Source organism: Rutilus rutilus (genome assembly GCF_951802725.1).
Source record: "Rutilus rutilus genome assembly, chromosome: 22".
In the NCBI taxonomy this organism is placed as follows: Eukaryota; Metazoa; Chordata; class Actinopteri; order Cypriniformes; family Leuciscidae; genus Rutilus; species Rutilus rutilus.
The window spans coordinates 1,826,690-1,849,063 of record NC_140227.1 but is presented as its reverse complement, the minus strand read 5'-3'; the positions used below and the strand labels follow the sequence as shown (position 1 = coordinate 1,849,063).

At 37.9% G+C, this 22,374-nt stretch overlaps 1 protein-coding gene across 1 annotated transcript in view; it reads left to right on the top strand.

The window, feature by feature from the left end:
• iars1 (isoleucyl-tRNA synthetase 1) overlaps nucleotides 1–22,374 on the top strand; it is a 100,679-nt gene that overhangs the window by 10,364 nt on the left and 67,941 nt on the right. Inside the window, exons 4-11 of the mRNA XM_084394935.1 lie at nucleotides 533–652; nucleotides 2,677–2,759; nucleotides 5,976–6,093; nucleotides 7,385–7,532; nucleotides 12,035–12,122; nucleotides 14,816–14,876; nucleotides 15,997–16,092; nucleotides 18,781–18,903. Of these exons, the coding sequence (XP_084251061.1) occupies nucleotides 533–652; nucleotides 2,677–2,759; nucleotides 5,976–6,093; nucleotides 7,385–7,532; nucleotides 12,035–12,122; nucleotides 14,816–14,876; nucleotides 15,997–16,092; nucleotides 18,781–18,903 (837 nt within the window). The remainder of the gene's footprint in view (nucleotides 1–532; nucleotides 653–2,676; nucleotides 2,760–5,975; nucleotides 6,094–7,384; nucleotides 7,533–12,034; nucleotides 12,123–14,815; nucleotides 14,877–15,996; nucleotides 16,093–18,780; nucleotides 18,904–22,374) is intronic.

Here is a 22,374-nt window from a genome sequence, read left to right as displayed (position 1 = left end):
TGCTCAATTCGCGTTTGGTGTGAACGCCACTCACTCACTCACACAAGGTCATGTCGTGATTTGTTGTATGTAAAGCGGACAATGGTTCTACTTTTTATGGGTTCGACACTTTAATGAATGCCAACGTATTTATTACTGACTGACTTGCCCTTTTTTTTAAGACAAACTTTTTTTTTTATGGAAAAAAAAGTGATTTTAATAGTGAAATTACGTAGGCTGGAATGCATGTCACGGACCACATGCAATGCCGCCGCGGACCACCAGGGGGCCGCGGACCACCGGTTGAAAACCCCTGGTTTATAATATTGAACTGATACTCACTGATGCTTCACAAGACGTTTTACCAAACCTCATCTGTGTCAGACAGCTTGTAAAGACATTTACAGGAGCACAATTCTCAAAACCATCTTCAAAACATCAGTGTTTGTGTGGCATGAATGCGCGTGTGCTGAGGATTGGAACAGAGGCACTGATTGATGACACATGCGTTCTCTTTCTTTGGTTTCTCTCTGTAATTGTTGATGTTTTTCAGGAATATGAGATTGATAAAACGCTGAATATCAGAGGACCTGAGGATGTGGCGAAGATGGGGATCGCGGAGTACAACAAGCAGTGCAGGAGCATCGTCATGAGATACGCTAATGAGTGGGAGGTACGAGCGTGTGTGTGTGTGTGTGTGTGAATCTTGATCTTTGAATCGACAGACAGGAGTTCTCTAAGTGTCTGTATAACATTAAAGGGTTACTTCAGGATTTAGCATTAAGCTTTGTATTAGTAGAAAACCTGTAGTATTTTCGAATTACCGTGCTTCCCACCCTCATATCCCCCTGAGACGAGAGATTTATGTATTTTTTGTCTGGAAAAAATCCTCCGATGATGCAAAAATCGTCATTTTGCGTCATCGGAGGATTTTCTGGACAGAGGCTAAAGACTACAGCCAGTAGATGGCGTTGTTCCGCATGTTTTCAGCCCGCCCATAAGAGGTGGGATCTCACTCACAGAATGTACACACAGTCAGCCGTCTTTCTGTGGAAGTTAAGCTAGCAGGCTCTTGTTCTGTGGAGAAAGCTGAATAGTAGGAGAAAGCTGAGTAAGTAACCATCGTCCTTTTCCCGGACTTGTCCGGCGGGCGAGATCGTTCAAAATGTCCGGGATTCAGCTTTTGCTTTCTGCGGTCGCCATTCATTGTTCACATGCACACCTTTCAATCTAACTGAATTCATTCTGATTGGTGAATTTGAATGTAGTGTTTAAATGAACGCTAAACAAGTGATCGGTTGATGTGCGTTTTACCATTGCTAAGAAAAATTCCCGCTCCTCCGTGAGAGATGCGAGACCCGGCGCGTCTCAGTAATCACGCCACCGGCCTCGCGCTGTTCTCCCGCGGCCGCCAGCCTCGTCCTGCTCACCACAGTAAACATGATGAATGGCGACTGTAGAACGCAAAAGCCGAATCCCGGACATTTTGGACGATCTGTAAATCCCTCGCAAACTCATCACGTAGGCTAGCTTTGTTGTTTTCAACTGCAGTGCGCACTCTTACCGGTAGGCGTGGCCTCCTAAGGCAGCGAAGCAAGTGCATTCTGGGAGTTGTTGTCTTTCATCCACATAAGCCAAAAATAAATTTTCTGGCTTTTCTCAGTCTAGAAAGCTCCAAATTCAAAAATTTCTTCACATTTCTGCTACTTAAATGACCTATTTTAAATACACATTCATCTTCCCAGAGGTGAAGTATCCCTTTAATTTAGTGCAATAAAAAGAGTGTCAGGTTTAATAACAATTGTCAACTACCACAAATCATTATTGTCCTTTATTTAAAAAGTAAACCTTTAAAAAATGTATGTGTGTACGTATATATATATATATATATATATATATATATATATATATATATATATATATTTCCAAAATAAAAGTTTGTGTTTACATAATATGTGTGTGTACTGTGTATAATTATATTTCGTATGGCAGCATGTATATATTTAAGAAATATATACTAAATATATATTTATACATATTTTATATGTATATACAAAATAATTATACACAGTAAACACTCATATATATATATATATATATATATGCGTGTTTACTTTGTATCATTTTTTGTATATATAAATACACACATATGCATGTATATGTTTAAGAAAAATGTTATTTATATATAAAACATTTATATATAATATAAAATATGTATAAATATATATTTCTTAAATATATACATGCTGCCATACGAAATAATTATACACAGTACACACACATATATTATGTAAACACAAACTTTTATTTTGAATGTGAATACATGTGTGATTGTGTTTTTATATATATATATATATATATATATATATATATAGACGTTGATCGAACAGCAGATATGCAACAGAGTTATACAGTTTCAGAAAACAGTTATGACTAGCTAGTTAATTTCTGCACTGAGTTCCTGGTCCCTGAGTGTCTTAATCAGTTGTCATGATGTCAAACGTGACCTTTGATGGGAGAGGTCATCCATGAATAACAGCTTCAGAAAACTAGGAATATGCACGACTGTCATGTGCTCTTTTGGGCTCGAGAGCTGCTTGTGACAGGATTGTGATTTTTAAAGTGACCTGTTCCTTCATCATTGCGAGTTCCTCCTAAATGACGTGATTTGTTTTTGGTATGATTATGATTTTCCAGACATCCGTGAGACGAATGGGCCGCTGGATTGACTTCAAGAACGACTACAAGACCCTGTACCCCTGGTTCATGGAGACCGTGTGGTAAGATTTAAGATTCCTGCCAGCACTGGCTGTTCCTCATGGGGATGGAAAGTCGCTTCAACATTTACAGCCGGTCTGAGATTTTATTGTGAATCCAGAATGTCTGTTTTTTGGCAGACACCAAGGTCTTATGATGATTTAATTGCCTTTTGAATTCACATCTCTGAGATTTGGATCAATCCAAAGTAGTGTTATTTTCTTTTTAGTAAACAGAAATAATAGGTTGCATTAACTTAATAACTTAACCTTATAACTTAATAATTGTCTTATTAACAGAAATAATAGGTTGCATTAACTCAATAACTTACCCTTATAACTTAATAATTGTCTTATTAACAGAAATAATAGGTTGCATTAACTTAATAACTTAACCTTATAACTTAATAATTGTCTTATTAACAGAAATAATAGGTTGCATTAACTCAATAACTTAACCTTATAACTTAATAATTGTCTTATTAACAGAAATAATAGGTTGCATTAACTTAATAACTTAACCTTATAACTTAATAATTGTCTTATTAACAGAAATAATAGGTTGCATTAACTCAATAACTTAACCTTATAACTTAATAATTGTCTTATTAACAGAAATGATAGGTTGCATTAACTCAATAACTTAACCTTATAACTTATTAAGTTAATGCAACCTATTATTTCTGTTAATAAGACAATTATTAACTTAACCTTATAACTTAATAATTGTCTTATTAACAGAAATAATAGGTTGCATTAACTCAATAACTTAACCTTATAACTTAATAATTGTCTTATTAACAGAAATAATAGGTTGCATTAACTCAATAACTTAACCTTATAACTTAATAATTGTCTTATTAACAGAAATAATAGGTTGCATTAACTCAATAACTTAACCTTATAACTTAATAATTGTCTTATTAACAGAAATAATAGGTTGCATTAACTCAATAACTTAACCTTATAACTTAATAATTGTCTTATTAACAGAAATAATAGGTTGCATTAACTCAATAACTTAACCTTATAACTTAATAATTGTCTTATTAACAGAAATAATAGGTTGCATTAACTCAATAACTTAACCTTATGACTTAATAATTGTCTTATTAACAGAAATAATAGGTTGCATTAACTCAATAACTTAACCTTATAACTTAATAATTGTCTTATTAACAGAAATAATAGGTTGCATTAACTCAATAACTTAACCTTATAACTTAATAATTGTCTTATTAACAGAAATAATAGGTTGCATTAACTCAATAACTTAATCTTATAACTTAATAATTGTCTTATTAACAGAAATAATAGGTTGCATTAACTCAATAACTTAACCTTATAACTTAATAATTGTCTTATTAACAAAAATAATAGGTTGCATTAACTCAATAACTTAACCTTATAACTTAATAATTGTCTTATTAACAGAAATAATAGGTTGCATTAACTCAATAACTTAACCTTATAACTTAATAATTGTCTTATTAACAGAAATAATAGGTTGCATTAACTCAATAACTTAATCTTATAACTTAATAATTGTCTTATTAACAGAAATAATAGGTTGCATTAACTCAATAACTTAATAATTGTCTTATTAACAGAAATAATAGGTTGCATTAACTCAATAACTTAATAATTGTCTTATTAACAGAAATAATAGGTTGCATTAACTTATTTTTGCTATTTTCCACTTTTTTTAAATGAAGTCCATCATTTGAAAAGGTAAAATGCAAGACAGAAAACCATTTAAATCAACAGATGTGCACATGATAAACAATCACCGTCTGAGTGACTACGGCAAAAACTGTAAAAATCAGACAGTCAGTCTGTAAAAATATGTGAGGCTTGACTGGGTGATTTATGAACACTTTTATTGTATTTTTAGAGGACACTTGATCTATAAATAAGATAGGGATGCATGATATATCGGCCACCATATCGGTATCGGGCAATATAAGTTAATGTTAAATGTTATCGTTATCGGGCCAATAAAAAACTCTCTCCCATTAATTGAGATCGACAAATGTAATATTTCCTTCAGCTGAGACGCTTCACTGTTCAACATGGTGGTCCTGAATCGCTTGAAATATGATTGAAATCACTTCAAAAAAGGAAAAGACAGTTCAGTGCAGCACGAGTCTGTCATATCGGCTACATAAAATGATAATGAGAACATTATAATTGTGTGTTTGGGACATTGATTTTAATGATGAGACTTGTTTGGTAATCATGCTCTCAAAAAAATTATATATAAAATTAGATTTAGATTTATCGGCCAATATATCGGTTATCGGCTTTCAAATATAAAGATTTATCGGTTATCGGTATCGGCCTAAAATTTCATCCCTAAAATAAGATAAGCCAACTTTCAGTTTTCAGCATTTACATTGATTAGATACAGTGCTATGCATAAGTTTAGACACCCATGCTAAAGTTGACTAAAAAGAGGAATAAAAAAATCATCTTTTGGAAATTGAACTTAATGCCTTAATTTAAAAAATTAGGAAAAATCCAACCTTTAAGGACACCAATTTTCTTTGTGAATGAATAATGTATCGTAAAAAAATAAATGTTCTTCCTTAAAATACAGGGTGCATAAGTTTGGACACCCCTATGTTAAATTCCCATAGAGGCAGGAAGATTTTTATTTTTTTATTTTTAGGATACTATGCATCCTGATAAAGTTCCCTTGGCCTTTGGAATTAAAATAGCCCCACATCATCACATAGCCTTCACCATACCTAGAGATTGGCATGGGGTACTTTCCATAAGATCATCTCTCAATGCAAAACCAACTAGCTTTTAGGCTAACTGAAATAAAACCATGCCAATCTCTAGGTATGGTGAAGGCTATGTGATGATGTGGGGCTATTTTAATTCCAAAGGCCAAGGGAACTTTATCAGGATGCATAGTATCCTGGATCCATAAAAATCTGCCTGCCTCTATGGGAATTTAACATAGGGGTGTCCAGACTTATGCACCCTGTATTTTAAGTAAGAACATTTATTTATTTACGATGCATTATTCATTCACAAAGAAAATTGGTGTCCTTAAAGGTTGGATTTTTCCTAATTTTTTAAATTAAGGCATTAAGTTCAGTTTCCAAAAGATGATTTTTTATTCCTCTTTTTAGTCAACTTTAGTATGGGTGTCTAAACTTATGCATAGCACTGTATAATGGCAGCTGGACACACGTGACGTGACGAGAGGATTGTTGTGTTGTGTTTCAGGTGGGTGTTTAAGCAGCTGTTCGACACAGGTCTGGTGTATCGTGGGGTGAAGGTCATGCCGTTCTCCACCGCCTGCAACACACCGCTCTCCAACTTCGAGGCCAATCAGAATTACAAGGTCAAGATGATGCTGAGCTCACTGATGTTCTCCAAGTCATCACTGGATCTTTGATGAACAGAAAGTTCAAAAGAACAGCATTTATCTGAAATAGAAAATAAAATAAAATCAATACTTTTATTCAGCAAGGATGAATTATATTGATCCAAATAAAGTAAAGACATTTATAATGTTATAAAAGATTATATTTCAAATAAACGATATAGAACTTTCTATTCATCAAAGAATCCTGAAAAAAAAAAGTGTATATATCTGTTTTCAACATTGATAATAATAATTATAAATGTTTCTTGAGCATCAAATCATCATATCAGAATGATTTCTGAAGGATCATGTGACTCTGAAGACTGGAGTAATGATGCTGAAAAGTAGGGCTGCACAATATATCGAAATTATCGAAATATTGCAAATGTATTTATCGCAACAGCTTGCAATAACTGGGCTCATGAACAAAAGACAGAGAAAATCACTCGCTGCTCTCGGCTGAATCACTTTTGTAGCTTTAAAAAGAATCAGGATATATTTAATTCATACAGTGAAAACAAAGCAGTGTTTTATTTTTACGTTTGAATATTCAGTTTCTGTTGTTAAATAACCCTAATGTAGGATAACCTGAACCCTGTGGTTTACACTGATGTTAAAATAACACTTCTTATGCTACAGTAAAACACTAATGTTCACGGTCAGAAGCTGTAGGGATGTTTTCTTGTCACACAAAAAGAATGTGAAACATTAATAATAACTAGAATGTACATTTCCTGAAGAAAATGTGAGTGGTGCTTGCAGTGGCAAAACTCGCCACTCGATTGCTAGGGTGTTCTGTACGATTGCATACAAGCCAACAAACATGTCTGTACGATATTGTGGGGCTGAAATATGGCTTCTATATGTTGGAATATGGTTGCTAGGTGACTCTAAACGGTTGCTAGGGTATTCTGGGTGGTTGGTATGGTGTTGCTAGTTGGTTGCTAATGTGTCTGGGTGGTTGCTAGGCAGTTGCTAAGGTATTCTGGGTGGTTGCTAAGGTGTTGCTAGGCGGTTGCTAGGGTATTCTGGGTGGTTGATATTTAAATATATTTTTGAGATTATTTAAGTTTATTTTACACACTTAAAGCATTATTATATCGCATATCGAATATCGCATTAAGTTGTTATCGCATATTGCATTTTTCTTCAATATCGTGCAGCCCTGCTGAAAAGTGTGTAAAGCTCACTGCTGTTCTCCATGTCATCACTCGTCTGTGGTGTTCATCTGTGTAAAGATGTGTAAAGTGCTTGATTTGCTCCTCAGGATGTGCAGGATCCGTCTGTGATCGTGACCTTCCCTCTCGTGGAGGACGAGACCGTGAGCTTCCTCGCGTGGACCACCACACCCTGGACCCTTCCCAGCAACCTGGCCCTCTGCGTCAACCCCGACTTCAGCTACGTCAAGGTCAAAGGTGCGCTTCATCTGCAGCTATGTGGAAGCAAAAATGAAGTTATTATAGTAATAGCCTATTGGCCACAGTGACTTAATTTCTAAAGGAGGCTAAAATTATAACATTATGTATAAGCATTATTCAGATATACAGACCAGATGTAAAAAAAAAAAGTTACTAGTAAATACTGTAACTACAAATTATTGTATAATAATAATAATAATACATTAACATCTGGATAGCCATTAGACTACAAGCACTGCCGTTCAGACGTTTGGGATCGGTACGATTTTTAATGTGTCTTAAGCTCACCAAGGCTGCATTTATTTCATTAAAAGTACAAAAAAGTCCATTAATATTGTTAAATATTATGAATATTTTTAAGATTAAGATTTCTATTATCTATTATTTCTATATAGTAAAGTGTCATTTATTCCTGTGATCAAAGCTGAATTTTCAGCATCATTACTCCAGTCTTCAGTGTCACATGATCCTTCAGAAATCATCCTAATATGAGGATTTGATGCTCAAAAAACACTCATTATTATTATCAATGTTGAAAACAGTTTTTTTTTTTTTCAGGATTCTTTGATTAAATTAAGTGTTTAGACCGGAGGGTAGCAAATCGCACCGTATATATGCATTTGGGGTGTAACAGTACACAGAAGTCTTGAATGAAGCATAAAATATAAAAATATAATAGATATAGGGATGTTCGCCGGAGTCAAATGTGACGTCACGATATGGGCGTGGGCGCGAACTGGTTGGCTGAAAGAACCAAAACATGTCGCAGCAGTCTACCTGTGTTTTGTCAGCATATGTTAATTATTTGTCCGAAGAAGCTAAAAAGAGATATAATTAAGCTTTTATATAACCAGGGTTCATGTTCTCTGCCTGATCCATATCACCTGAGTGAGAATTTTTTGTTGTTCTTTGACATTTAAACGAAGTCAGCAATTTCGTTGGATTTACAGCTAAAAAATCTGGCGGCACATTACTGGAGTAAACAAAGCATCTGTGAAAGCAGTGCAGTTTGAGTGTTTCGGAACGTATATGTGATCGGAGAGAAAGATGAGGCCCTTCTCTGACTACGTTTGAATGTGTGAATTAAGTATTAAACTGTTGGTGAGATGAGATGAGATAATGCAACGCTGACATAGGCAGTACAATGACAGTTGCACAGATGTTGGGAGTTGGGAACCGGTGAGAAAATGTCCGGTAGCCTACCCGGTAACTTCACCAGTAATAACAATATTAATTTAGTTCTGCTTAACGGTTCCTGAACACTGTAACTAACAGCTGCCCAGCCATCAACACAGCCACGTGTAATTTGTTTACATACGAGCTGCACTAGGTCTATATCTGTATTCTAAGAGTTATTATTACTTGTATGGATCTCGGTAATAACTTGACAGCACTTAAATGTGTATTCTTACAAGTTAAAGGACAAATGTTTGTGCAATTCCTTTTTTTCACCTTTTATGAGGCCAAAAAAAAAAAAAAAAAAACTGTCTGGTAAAAAGTCACAGTGGCTGGTAGTCAAAAAAGTTAACTTCAGGCCCTGTATATAACATTGGTTAACATACGTAAAAATGTATGAAAATACAATAATTTGCCCTTAATTTATAAGGGTATGTACACAGATGATACACACAGTACAGTAACCAATCTTGCCGATCACACAGCACGATACAACCATTTTTGTTCTGTGTTTGCGCTGCGCAGCAAGCGGCTATTACTTTTCTTCTGCCAACCAGAGCGCATGTAACCGTGTCGTGACGTCACGGCGAAGATCCCTATAGCTCTGAAAGATCATTAGCATAAACAACTCTGAGTGGCGAGTGTGTGTGTGTGTGTGACTGGGTCCTTAAAAAGACTTCAATTCAGTTTGATCAAATATAAGGCCGTGAATAGTCTTTAATATATTAAATGGTATTAGAAAAGTCTTAATTATAATTTCAAGAGGTCTTACATTTAGGGACAGAATAACAGGACTATAGATATGGCTCACTGTGTGCTTTCGACCTCAAAGCAGGTCATTAAACGAGCCACCGAATGACGAATGTGAAAATGTTGCACTCAGTGTGCAAGGCCCTTAAAGCCTGACCCAGTTGGTGCTGTGGTTCCTGCAGTGACTGACAGGGGGCGCCGTAAGCCTGTGGAGTCACCAGCTCTTCTTCTGCTGCAGGAGAGAGACGTGCTGAATACCAATGTGTGTGTGTGTGTGTGTGTGTGTGTGTGTGATCCACATCTCTACCCAATCATTTCCCAGCCTGCCCTGGGGAAGTGCCATGTTTTATTGATGTTTCTCTCTCCGTGTGTGTGTGTGTGTGTGTGTGTGTGTGTGTCGTTATATCAGAGCGTTTTTTTTCTCAGGTCCCTTCGAATCCCTTTTGAATCTGTGTGGTGTTTAGAGATGCTGCTGTGATTGACAGCTTATATCTACATGACGCATCATCTGTGTTGCCCTTACATGTTATCTATATCCACCTTATTCCTGACGCTCTGAATTATGGGTGGCTCTTCCGGTTTGGGGAACTTCCATTCAAAAAGACTGAAACTAATCATTTGAAATCATAAGATTGCCCTATTAATAAAGCTTATCTGTCAGTTTCCCTTCAGGTTTTATGTTCAGACGTCATGAGAGTAACGTAACACTTGGCATTTTAATGTGACATTATAACAAAAATATCTACTACGGCAAGAGCTCTTTTCAGTCGCTGGATTCTTTTCCTCATGATTCTTTTATTTTTTCCTTTTGCATTCCACTGTAATAGAATTACAATATACATATACTGCACATTTGTGGTCTGTTCTTTTAATTGACGATATATTCCATTAATAATTCACTGGAATGCACAAAGAATCTCTCGTTTTTCTCCTCAAATCCAGGTTTGTTTTCACAGGTAAATACAATTTATTATCAGTCAAAATGACAGAAATCACTTTGAAATCGTATCACGCAATGATATTTAACCCGTCCGTTATTTCTATTTATTTATTTAACAGGGACCATACAGTCAAACATAGTTACAATACAAAGCCTGTAACTGATGCGCAGCATATAGAGTTTATAGCTAATGCTAATTTTTAACTCCTGTCCCTGGTTGGGCATTTCTAAGTACATTATAAAACAGAGACATACAAATAGAAAACATTCACATTTCTTCAAACTCACTCACTCACTCACTCACTCACTCACTCACTCACTCACTCACTCACTCACTCACTCACTCACTCACTCACTCACTCACTCACTCACTCACTCACTCACTCACTCACTCACTCACTCACTCACTCAATCAATCAATCAATCACTCAATCACTCTCACACACACACACACACACACACATTCACACACTCTCACTCACACACTCTCACTCACTCACACTCACTCACTCACGCACTCACTCACTCACTCACTCACTCACTCACTCACTCACTCACTCACTCAGCACTCACTCACTCACTCACTCACTCACTCACTCACTCACTCACTCACTCACTCACTCACTCACTCACACACACCCTCACTCACACACACACACACACACACACACACACACACACACACACACTCACACTCACTCACTCACTCACTCAATCAATCACGCACGCACTCACTCACTCACTCACTCACTCACTCGTTCACTCACTCGTTCACTCTCACACACACCCTCACTCACACACTCTCACACACTCACTCACTCACTCTCACACACTCACTCACTCACAAACACACACACTCTCACTCACTCACTCACTCACTCACTCACTCACACACACACACACACACACACACACACACACACACACACACACTCACTCACTCACTCACTCACTCACTCTCACTCACTATCACTCACTCACACACACCCTCACTCTCACTCACACACACCCTCATACTCACTCACTCACTCACTCACTCACTCACTCACTCACTCACTCACTCACTCACTCACTCACTCACTCACTCACACACACTCTCTCTCTCTCTCTCTCTCTCTCTCTCTCTCACACACACACACACACACACACACACACACACACACACACACACACACACACACACACACACACACACACAACCAGCACAACAACAATAATTAGAAATGGTTACAGTTTTGGTTCTGTGTAAAGAATCACTCTTGCTTTTACACCTTTAAATGTCCTTGTAGTGTTCGATGGTTGAAGGGTGAGTAGAATAGTCCTCTCATTGTACCCAGTTAAAAAAAACTGTATTATTGCGCTCATAGTGCGATTCTTTCTCTGATAGTTTACAGCTTAACGGAAGTTACACCCATAATTCACGCAAAGCTTCATGGGGCACAGGAATAAGGGACACAGCTGGCACATCTTACCCCTAACCATCTGCTTGTTCATTAATGTTTTGATCATCACTGTGTTGGTCTCTTATCATGTGTAATGTGTCTCAGATAACACCTATATAAGACACAGCTGGCACATCTTACCCCTAACCAATGTTTTGATTTCTGTGTTTGTCATGTGTAATGTGTGTCAGATAACAGCTCGCAGAAGGTTTACATCATGATGGAGGCCAGACTCATCGCTCTCTTCAAAACGGACGCTGAATACACCATTCTGGACAAGTGAGTTTATTAGTGCAGACTCTGAACCACACGATGATGTCACTTCCTTGTTTATAAAGAAACCCCTTCGTCCTGAAGTTTCTATTGGCCAGAGGGAATGCGTAGTATATCACCTGACGAGTGAGTGTATGTTAGTGAGTGTGTGCAGCTGCTCCGGCGTCAAAACACTGGCGGACTGTGTCCAGCTCACTCAGGGCGGGGCTATGCTAATACTGCAGTGTCAATCAACAGTCGTGTGCGGGGCTTGTGTCCAGCTCACTCAGGGCGGGGCTATGCTAATACTGCAGTGTCAATCAACAGTCGTGGGCGGGGCTTGTGTCCAGCTCACTCAGGGCGGGGCTATGCTAATACTGCAGTGTCAATCAACAGTCGTGTGCGGGGCTTGTGTCCAGCTCACTCAGGGCGGGGCTATGCTAATACTGCAGTGTCAATCAACAGTCGTGTGCGGGGCTTGTGTCCAGCTCACTCAGGGCGGGGCTATGCTAATACTGCAGTGTCAATCAACAGTCGTGGGCGGGGCTTGTGTCCAGCTCACTCAGAGCGGGTCTATGCTAATACTGCAGTGTCAATCAACAGTCGTGTGCGGGGCTTGTGTCCAGCTCACTCAGGGCGGGGCTATGCTAATACTGCAGTGTCAATCAACAGTCGTGTGCGGGGCGTGTGTCCAGCTCACTCAGGGCGGGGCTATGCTAATACTGCAGTGTCAATCAACAGTCGTGGGCGGGGCTTGTGTCCAGCTCACTCAGGGCGGGTCTATGCTAATACTGCAGTGTCAATCAACAGTCGTGTGCGGGGCTTGTGTCCAGCTCACTCAGGGCGGGGCTATGCTAATACTGCAGTGTCAATCAACAGTCGTGTGCGGGGCTTGTGTCCAGCTCACTCAGGGCGGGGCTATGCTAATACTGCAGTGTCAATCAACAGTCGTGTGCGGGGCTTGTGTCCAGCTCACTCAGGGCGGGGCTATGCTAATACTGCAGTGTCAATCAACAGTCGTGGGCGGGGCTTGTGTCCAGCTCACTCAGGGCGGGGCTATGCTTAAACTGCAGTGTCAATCAACAGTCGTGTGCGGGGCTTGTGTCCAGTTCACTCAGGGCGGGGCTATGCTTAAACTGCAGTGTCAATCAACAGTCGTGGGAGGAGCCTGTGCAAAGTGATGTCACATTGCCCCGAATCTGAGAACGGCTTGTTCTGATACAGTGCTTATGATTTATGGGGATTTGTGTACACACTCTGCCAACACACATTTATGACCCTGGATCTCAAAACCAGTCACAAGTCGCACGGGTATATTTGTGGCAAAAGCCAACAATTCATTATATGGGTCAAAATTATCGATTTTCCTTTTATGCTAATAATCATTAGGATATTAAGTAAAGATCATGTTCCATGAAGATATTTTGTAAATTTCCTACCGTAAATATATAAAACATTTATTTTTCTGAGTGATGAGCTTTCAGATGATGTATAAATCTCAATTTAAAAAAATTGACCCATGTGACTGGTTTTGTGGTCCAGGGTCACATTTATGTTCAAACACCATGTTAAAGTGAATTTTGCATAACATGTGCCCTTTAAATTCAGTTTGATAAAATGTAAGGCCTTAAATAGTCTTTAATATATTAAATGGCATTAGAAAAGTCTTAATTATCAATTCAAAAGGTCTTAAATCTGGGGACAGAATAACAGGACTATAGATATGGCTCACTGTGATTATTAAACTTCAAAAGTCCGTGATTTAACTGAAGTAAAAACACGATTTCTACAGGTTTGCGCTTTCATAGTTAAATGAATGTATATCTGAAGGGAACTTTCTTCAGAAAAGTTTCAATGACATTTTCATCTCACCTCCGTATAATAGAGTCTTTGTTTACAGAGGTAACTGGGGTAATGTATGTGTGTGTGAGTGAGTGAGTGTGTGTGATTGTGTGTTTTTGTGTGTGATTTTATATGATTGTGTGAGTGTGTTATGTTTTTTGTGTGTGTGACTGAGTGACTGAGTGTGTGTGTGTGTGTGTTCTCTGAGCAGTGTGCAGGGCTGATAACAGTAAGCTGAGGTATTGTGGGATTAGTCCTGAGCCAAACTGCTATTATTGATTAATATCTCTGCTCTTGATGAAAGTTCTTCAGAGGTGATGCTGTGACTGGAATGAGGTGCAAGAGTAGAGCTGATTTCACTGCACTTCTTAATGTTTGTGTTAAAACAAGTCATTCATTTACTCACCACACCATATTCCAAACCTGTATGATGTTTTCTGTGTGCTCCTTCATCTGTTAAACACAAAAAATGAGAAATTATGAAGACGGAGCTGGTCACTCTTTTACATGCAATTACAGTCAATTTAGCAGCTTCAAAAAAGCAATGTTAAAGTGTCATTAAAGACATTCAGACCAGTTTTGTGTGAGAGTGTGTGTTAGACGTGTGTTCTGTGGCTCTCTTCCTATTATCACTGTAAAGCTGCTTTGAAACAATCTATTTAGTTAAAAGCGCTATATAAATAAAGGTGACTTGACTGTTCACAACTCAATTAAATCCTCACCTGTTTTTCTGTATTGATCAATCAGAGACCCTTGTAAGTGTTCATATCCGGAAAGGTCAGAGAGTGTTTTGGCCTTGTGTTTCAGTTATTCCAGTAATTCTCCAACCGCTGTGCTGTTGTAGTTCAGTGCTGATAAAGTGTGTTTTTGTTTTATAGATTTCCTGGCAAGAACCTGAAGGGCAAAAAATACAAGCCTCTTTTTGAGTACTTCATCAAGGTAAACCGTGTAATGCTGCATCTCGTACTCTCACGTCTCTTTAGAGTGAACATAGATTGAGGAAATACTGACAGAATGATATTTTTTTGGGTCAACAAACCCTCTGGTGCTTTTTGACCCAAAAAATTGGATTTTTTTTTTATATATCATTGTTTTCTTCACCGGAATGTTACAAAACTTGGTAAAGGTGAACACACACACACACACACACACACACACACACACACACACACACACAAAAAAAAAAATCATGGATGAGATTCGAACAGGTTAAATGGTCCTGAAAAAAAATAGTCACACTTGTGCTCCTCGCTGTCAAAAATGAGCGCATTAGAAAATGAATGTGAGACGGATTTCCTCTTGTGGAAGCGCTTGGTACTGCAGCCGAACAACATCTCACTGAAAGCTAATTTTTTGAGATATCATCCTCAAATTTTGAACTCAACTTTTTTAGATTTATGGTTTTGATTTTCTCAGTTTTAGAGGAAAACATGTTTTTGAAAATATATATTTCATATTTAATTTTTCGTAACAATAAAAGTAAAATTCTGTTACTTTTAAGTTCCCTTTTTTTCTTTTTCTTTTCCTTTCTTTTCTTTTTTTCACTTCAGCAATAATCTGCCACGTGTAGTCTTTGAAAAAAGATCAAACTTAAGTCTGTCGCTCTAAATCATTCAAGATTCACGACAGTTTAAGTTGGAAATGTAATTTTCAGGTCTATACTCAAAAGGTGAATAAATGGATTATAAATACAGCATAAAGATAATTTAGTACCATAAAATCCCCTAAAAATACAAAGTAGTAAATAAGAAACATTATAGACCTAGAATATAGTACATTAATTTCATTGAAATAAAACAATTTATAACAATTTATTCGGTTATTTTTGACCGACACGCGAAGAGCACCAAAGCTGAGACTTCTGTCAGTATCGTTTTAGGATTATAATAAAGTTTCTGACTATAAGTGTTGCTTTTAATCCATGCATCCGTGAGTGTGTGAAGTTGCACCAAATCCACTCCTTAAAATGTCATCAGCCAGGATGATATGACAAGTCTTTCTGTTTAAAGATGTGCATCTGTTAAATGTGATCTTGACGAATGCTTGTTTGTCCTCTCAGTGTAAGGAGAGTGGGGCGTTCTCTGTGGTGGTTGATAACTACGTGCGTGATGATGACGGGACAGGAGTGGTTCATCAGGCCCCGTACTTTGGAGCTGTAAGTCACTTCTATATTGTACTTGCATTCAATTGTGTGCTTCAGGGGTTGTTGGTAAAATCGTGTCCTAACCAGACGCAATGCGATAAGATTCCATCAACAGAGTCTCTCTGAAAGCGCACTGCACTCACAGCTAAATCTATCAGAAATCACAGCCAATCAGAAGAGCACGTGGGCGGAGTCACTCTGCAAGCACACTGCACTCACAACCAAATCAATCAAAAATCACAGCCAATCAGAAGAGCGTGTGGGCGGAGTCTCTGCAAGCACACTGCACTCAGTCAAATCAATCAAAAGTCACAGCCAATCAGAAGAGCACGTGGGCGGAGTCTCTCTGCAAGCACACTGCACTCACAACCAAATCAATCAAAAATCACAGCCAATCAGAAGAGTGTGTGGGCGGAGTCTCTGCAAGCACACTGCACTCACAGTCAAATCAATCAAAAGTCACAGCCAATCAGAAGAGCACGTGGGCGGAGTCACTCTGCAAGCACACTGCACTCACAACCAAATCAATCAAAAGTCACAGCCAATCAGAAGAGCGTGTGTGCGGAGTCTCTGCAAGCTCACTGCACTCGCAGTCAAAGCGATCAAAAATCACAGCCAATCAGAAGAGTGTGTGACCGGAGTCTCTGCAAGTGCACGGCTCTCGCAGTGAAATCGATAAGTATATAATGAAGTATATAATGAAGTTCACAAATATTGCACCATGATTAAAAAACAACACACTGAGTGACTGAAACTATCTTTGAATCCAGGTGAATTATTCTTTGTCGGTTTGTCAGTATAGCTGTAGAGGTCACAATTTTTTTTATTCAAACTCATATTAGATGCTTTTAACATTAAATAAAGCACATAACCAGTACCTAAGATTATCATTGTCATAGCTGATATGCTGATATGCTCTAAAATAGAATCGTTCCATATCGCCAGCTGGTTAGGACAAAACCTCTGATTAACAGAGAAACCTTTTATCACGCCTCGCTTCTGGTTAGGACACGGTGTAATGTTGCTCTATGAGTAATGGTATATAATAACAGAAGGCTTTACAATGACTAGGGTAAATTGAGTTTGAATAATTACAATGATCAATAGTAATAAATTACGGTAACACTTTATTTTAGTGTCCTTGTTACATATGTACTTTCCATAGTAATAACAGTAAATTATGCATAATTACATGCAACTAACCCTCAACCAAACCCTAATCCTATAGTAAGTACATGTAGGTAATTAATATTACTCATTACTTAAATATATAATTACACTGTAACAATGACACCTTAAAATAAAGTGTGACCTAAATTACTTCTAAAGTTCTCCACGTCATATGATTTTTTTTCTTTCTTAAATCATCCATCAATGTGCAGTTGAAATTAGTGAATCATCATTCCCAACAGAGCCATATTTTCATTTATATTATTTCATTTGTAAGAAAACCAAAAAGCAGATCCAAGACGCTCTTGAACAGTTCCTATCAGGACAGCTGAAGAAAGTCTTGGGGTCGTTAGATAAACCTTGAAGCGCAGTTGAAGCGGTTTATTAAGAAGAGTGACAGGACGAAGCCTTTGCTGAGAAGCTCATCTCACGTCTGGCCCAAAGGCTTGTGGGCGACCGGCGTGAACCCTGGTCCGTCGTCTTCTCACGGCAGAACTCTGGAAGGGAGAAAGACAAATAGATGATGCTAAAAATGGAAAAATGCTACAGGAAGAGCTATTGTTATGCACATGAGCTGAATGATTCATTACAGGAGAACAGCCAGAACGCACAGTAAAGGACACAGAGATGTCCCGGAGTGCTCAGACGTCACTGTGCTGTAAATCTGTGTTTCCAGACCTTTCTCTGGCCACGGCACACCACTATATAAAAACATAATGGCAACACTTTACACTAAGGTTCATTAGTTAACGTTAATGTATTAACTAACACGAACTTACCATGAGCAATACAATTGTTAATGTATTTGTTATTCTTTGTTAATGTTAGTTAATAAAAATACAGCTGTTCATTGTTTGTTCATGTTAGTTCACAGTGCGTTAACTAATGTTAACAAACACCACTATTGATTTTATAACGTAGTAGTAAATTAATTAGTAGAAATTAAAACACACAGAGATGAACACACACACACACACACACACACACACACACACACACAGGCCTCTGTTTTCGACGTACTCTCTGCTTGGTGCCACTGCGGATTGAGGAACGCGTTGATTATAACAAGACGGGGCGAAGCTGAAGCTGGTTTCATATGATTTGTGTGCAAAGGCAAGCGCCAGTCAATTTAATGGTCCCAAGAAAAACAGTGAAAACCGGACATTTTCATAAAAAAAGAGGACGTTTGGTCACCCTACATTTATGCATTTGGCAGACGCTATCTAAAGCGACTTACATTGCATTTCAAGTACACATTTATATTCTCATCAGTTCTTGCTTTCCCTGGGAATCGAACCCATGACCTTGGCGTTGCAAGTGCCAGCGCTCTACTGTTTGAGCTACAGGAACGCCTTTGAGCAGGATCGTATCATTGTGCTCATTTCTCTTGTGTGTCATATGACAGATGTTTGTTTTTCCCATTGCTAGCACAGTGCCAGTGTGTTCTGTCATTGATTCATGGGAAACACTTTCACTGTGCTCTCAGAATCACAGGTTTTGCACTTCACAGAAAGTTTCCTCTGTCCACAGGATGATTACCGCGTCTGCATGGACTATAAGATCATCCAGAGAGACTCGGCTCCCATCTGCCCCGTGGACTCATCCGGTGTGTTCACCGCAGAGGTCACACACTTCGCTGGTCAGTACGTGAAGGTACGGATGCTGTCCGCATTTACACTGCAGGTCCTGATGCCCAATTCCAATTTTTGGACTATATCCGATCTTTTTTGAGGACCGTGCTTACATCTTCTTTTAAAAGTATATCTGATATCTGATATCTTTTATAATAATGATGTCTATAATTTACACTACACTTGGTGAAACAAACAAAAGATAACATTATAATATCAAGAAATCAATTTCAATAGTACATTGAGTTTAATTTATTGACAAGGAATTCATAGAAACATTTTGAATGCAATAGTTTCATCCTTATATCAAAATCATTATACAGTACAGTACTTAAAGACAGTGATTATGTTCACAGATCCGCTATAAAACGGTCCCGTGGTAGAGCTTTTGTTAAGCATGTCAGAGGTTCTGGGTTCGAATCTGCCCTCGTTTAGGTTATTTTTCCTCATTAAAACCAAATGTGTTCATCAGAGATTGTATATCAAGAGCAGGGACATGTTTGTGTGCATTTTATTTTGTGATTTCCCTGGAACGAATAGAGAATCTCCAAATCGGGACTGAAGCATGAGCCGTCGAGCACTCAGGATGATTTCAAACGCGACACATTTCAGTGCCAGATCGCCTCTGATTTAACACAAACCAACCAAATTAATACTCTGCTAGTCAACTAGAGATGTTTTATTTGTTATAGATATATCTGTTCTGCGAAATGTATCAAAAAGTCACTTTGACAGTGGAATATCTGATCTGTCCGCTTACATGGCAGGTGCACTGACAGGCTTCCCTGTATAATATACAGCTTTAGTTGAGAGAGATGTTTTCTTTGAGAAAACTTTACATGTATTGAACCTGATTTAGATCCAAATGAATCGAATCGAATCGCAAGCTTGTTAATCGAAATTGAACAGTGACATTTGTGTCAATACCCAGCCCTTTAGTTAACTGTTCGTCTCTGAGTTACTCGGCGTTACTGAATGAATCTGCATTTCATGAACAAATTGGTTGAGTGAATGATTTGGTGATCCATTCAAAAAGAGTCACATGCTTAGTTTCTAAATGAATCTGCATTTTTAAACAAATTGGTTGAGTGTATGATTCAGTGATCCATTCAAAAAGAGAGTAATTTGCTTAGTTTCTAAATGAATCTGTATTTTGAACAAATTGGTTGTGTATGATTCAGTGATCCTTTCAAAAAGAGAGTCACTTGCTTAGTTTCTAAATGAATCTGCATTTTTAAACAAATTGGTTGAGTGTATGATTCAGTGATCCATTCAAAAAGAGAGTCACTTGCTTAGTTTCTAAATGAATCTGCATTTTTAAACAAATTGGTTGAGTGTATGATTCAGTGATCCATTCAAAAAGAGAGTCACTTGCTTAGTTTCTAAATGAATCTGTATTTTGAACAAATTGGGTAAGTGAATGATTCAATGATCCATTCATAAAGAGTCACTTGCTTAGTTTCTAAATGAATCTGTATTTTGAACAAATTGGTTAAGTGAATGATTCAATGATCCATTCATAAAGAGAGTCACTTGCTTAGTTTCTAAATGAATCTGTATTTTGAACAAATTGGGTAAGTGAATGATTCAATGATCCATTCATAAAGAGTCACTTGCTTAGTTTCTAAATGAATCTGTATTTTGAACAAATTGGGTAAGTGAATGATTCAATGATCCATTCATAAAGAGTCACTTGCTTAGTTTCTAAATGAATCTGTATTTTGAACAAATTGGTTAAGTGAATGATTCAATGATCCATTCATAAAGAGTCACTTGCTTAGTTTCTAAATGAATCTGTATTTTGAACAAATTGGTTAAGTGAATGATTCAATGATCCATTCATAAAGAGTCACTTGCTTAGTTTCTAAATGAATCTGTATTTTGAACAAATTGGTTGAGTGAATAATTCAATGATCCATTCATAAAGAGTCACTTGCTTAGTTTCTAAATGAATCTGTATTTTGAACAAATTGGTTGAGTGAATAATTCAATGATCCATTCATAAAGAGTCACTTGCTTAGTTTCTAAATGAATCTGTATTTTGAACAAATTGGTTGAGTGAATAATTCAATGATCCATTCATAAAGAGTCACTTGCTTAGTTTCTAAATGAATCAGCATTTTTGAACATAGGGAAGGAGGTGCTGTAGTTCAGCCAGTCACATTCAGATCAGACTTCATTCTGGTATACAACGCGCACTTTTCATAATCCAATCAACAACTCTTTGTTTCTTGGTCAATAGCCATTTCGCATAGAAATGTATCAGTAATATAAAATGGTAAAGTGTGTTGCAGTGGAACTGGTCTCTGGCAGTGAAGTGTTCATCTGTGGAGACTTGTGCAGTCCAGCACTCACAGGAGCAGTTCAGCTCCACACTCTTTAAGGAAACTCCTAGTCTCCAGCGTGACGTTCAGCGGGTGTGTAGGTGTGATTGGGTGACAGAGGGACTATGATGTCAGCAGTTTAGCCCAGCGCCAGACGACTGACAGAGAAACTGAGCTCTGTTTCCCGAGAATAACTTTCCTCATAGTTCTGCTCTGTCATTTTGTATTTCGGCACTCATAGTCGGTTTCTCTTGCCTCATTACCGCGCTCACACATCCCAGCTGTGTCTTTGAATTAGAGCCGATAGAGACGCACTCCCTGACAGTTTGGGAATATTGAATCAGTGCAAATTTCTGGAGGGTTTGCTAATTTACACTTTATAGGGTCTGAAACCTTATGTAGGTTATGCAAAACAATAGTTCACCCAGAAATAACGATGCATGTTCTGTTATCTTTTACTCCCTCATGCCGACCCAAACTAAGGTGCTGTCTACAGGGCTGAAATACAAATGTTTTTTTTCTTCAGAGTTTTTAAAAATTCACATTTTAAAAGCATTATTTCAGTTAGAGGAAAATATCAGTGAACAGCACAATAGGATGCAACAAATAAATATGAAGTAAAGTTTTGTTGTTTTATTAAAGTCCCCCTGTGGTGAAAATCCATCTATGTGGTGTTATTAATATGCTTTAAGACAAACCATGTGTAAGTTCATAAGTCGACACCATTGCTGAGTATTTCCTCCTTAAAACTGCAGTGAACCAAAGACAGTCTCAAACACACGCTTTGAAATCGCTGGTGTTTCTGACGTCACAAACTACCTTGTAACCAATCAGATCAACGTGTGATCGTCAACCAGTGGATCTCTGAGCTAGAGTTCTCAATGGACCTGAAAATAACAACCCGACCCGACCCGGCCCGTGGCTTTTAAAGCCCGGACCCGATGTAATCCGACACATCAACATGAATTATCTGCCCGAACCCGGCCCGCGGCCCGACGCCGCTTCAGATTTTTTTTTTTTCTCATTCACGTATTATCATGACCAGCAGACGGAAATTCAAATCAACTTTTAATGTTCACGCCTTTTAACAATACAAACAACTGAAACAATAAACTTTAAATATATAAATAGGCTGTAGTAGCGACGGTGAATTCACCTGAGGCAAGTTT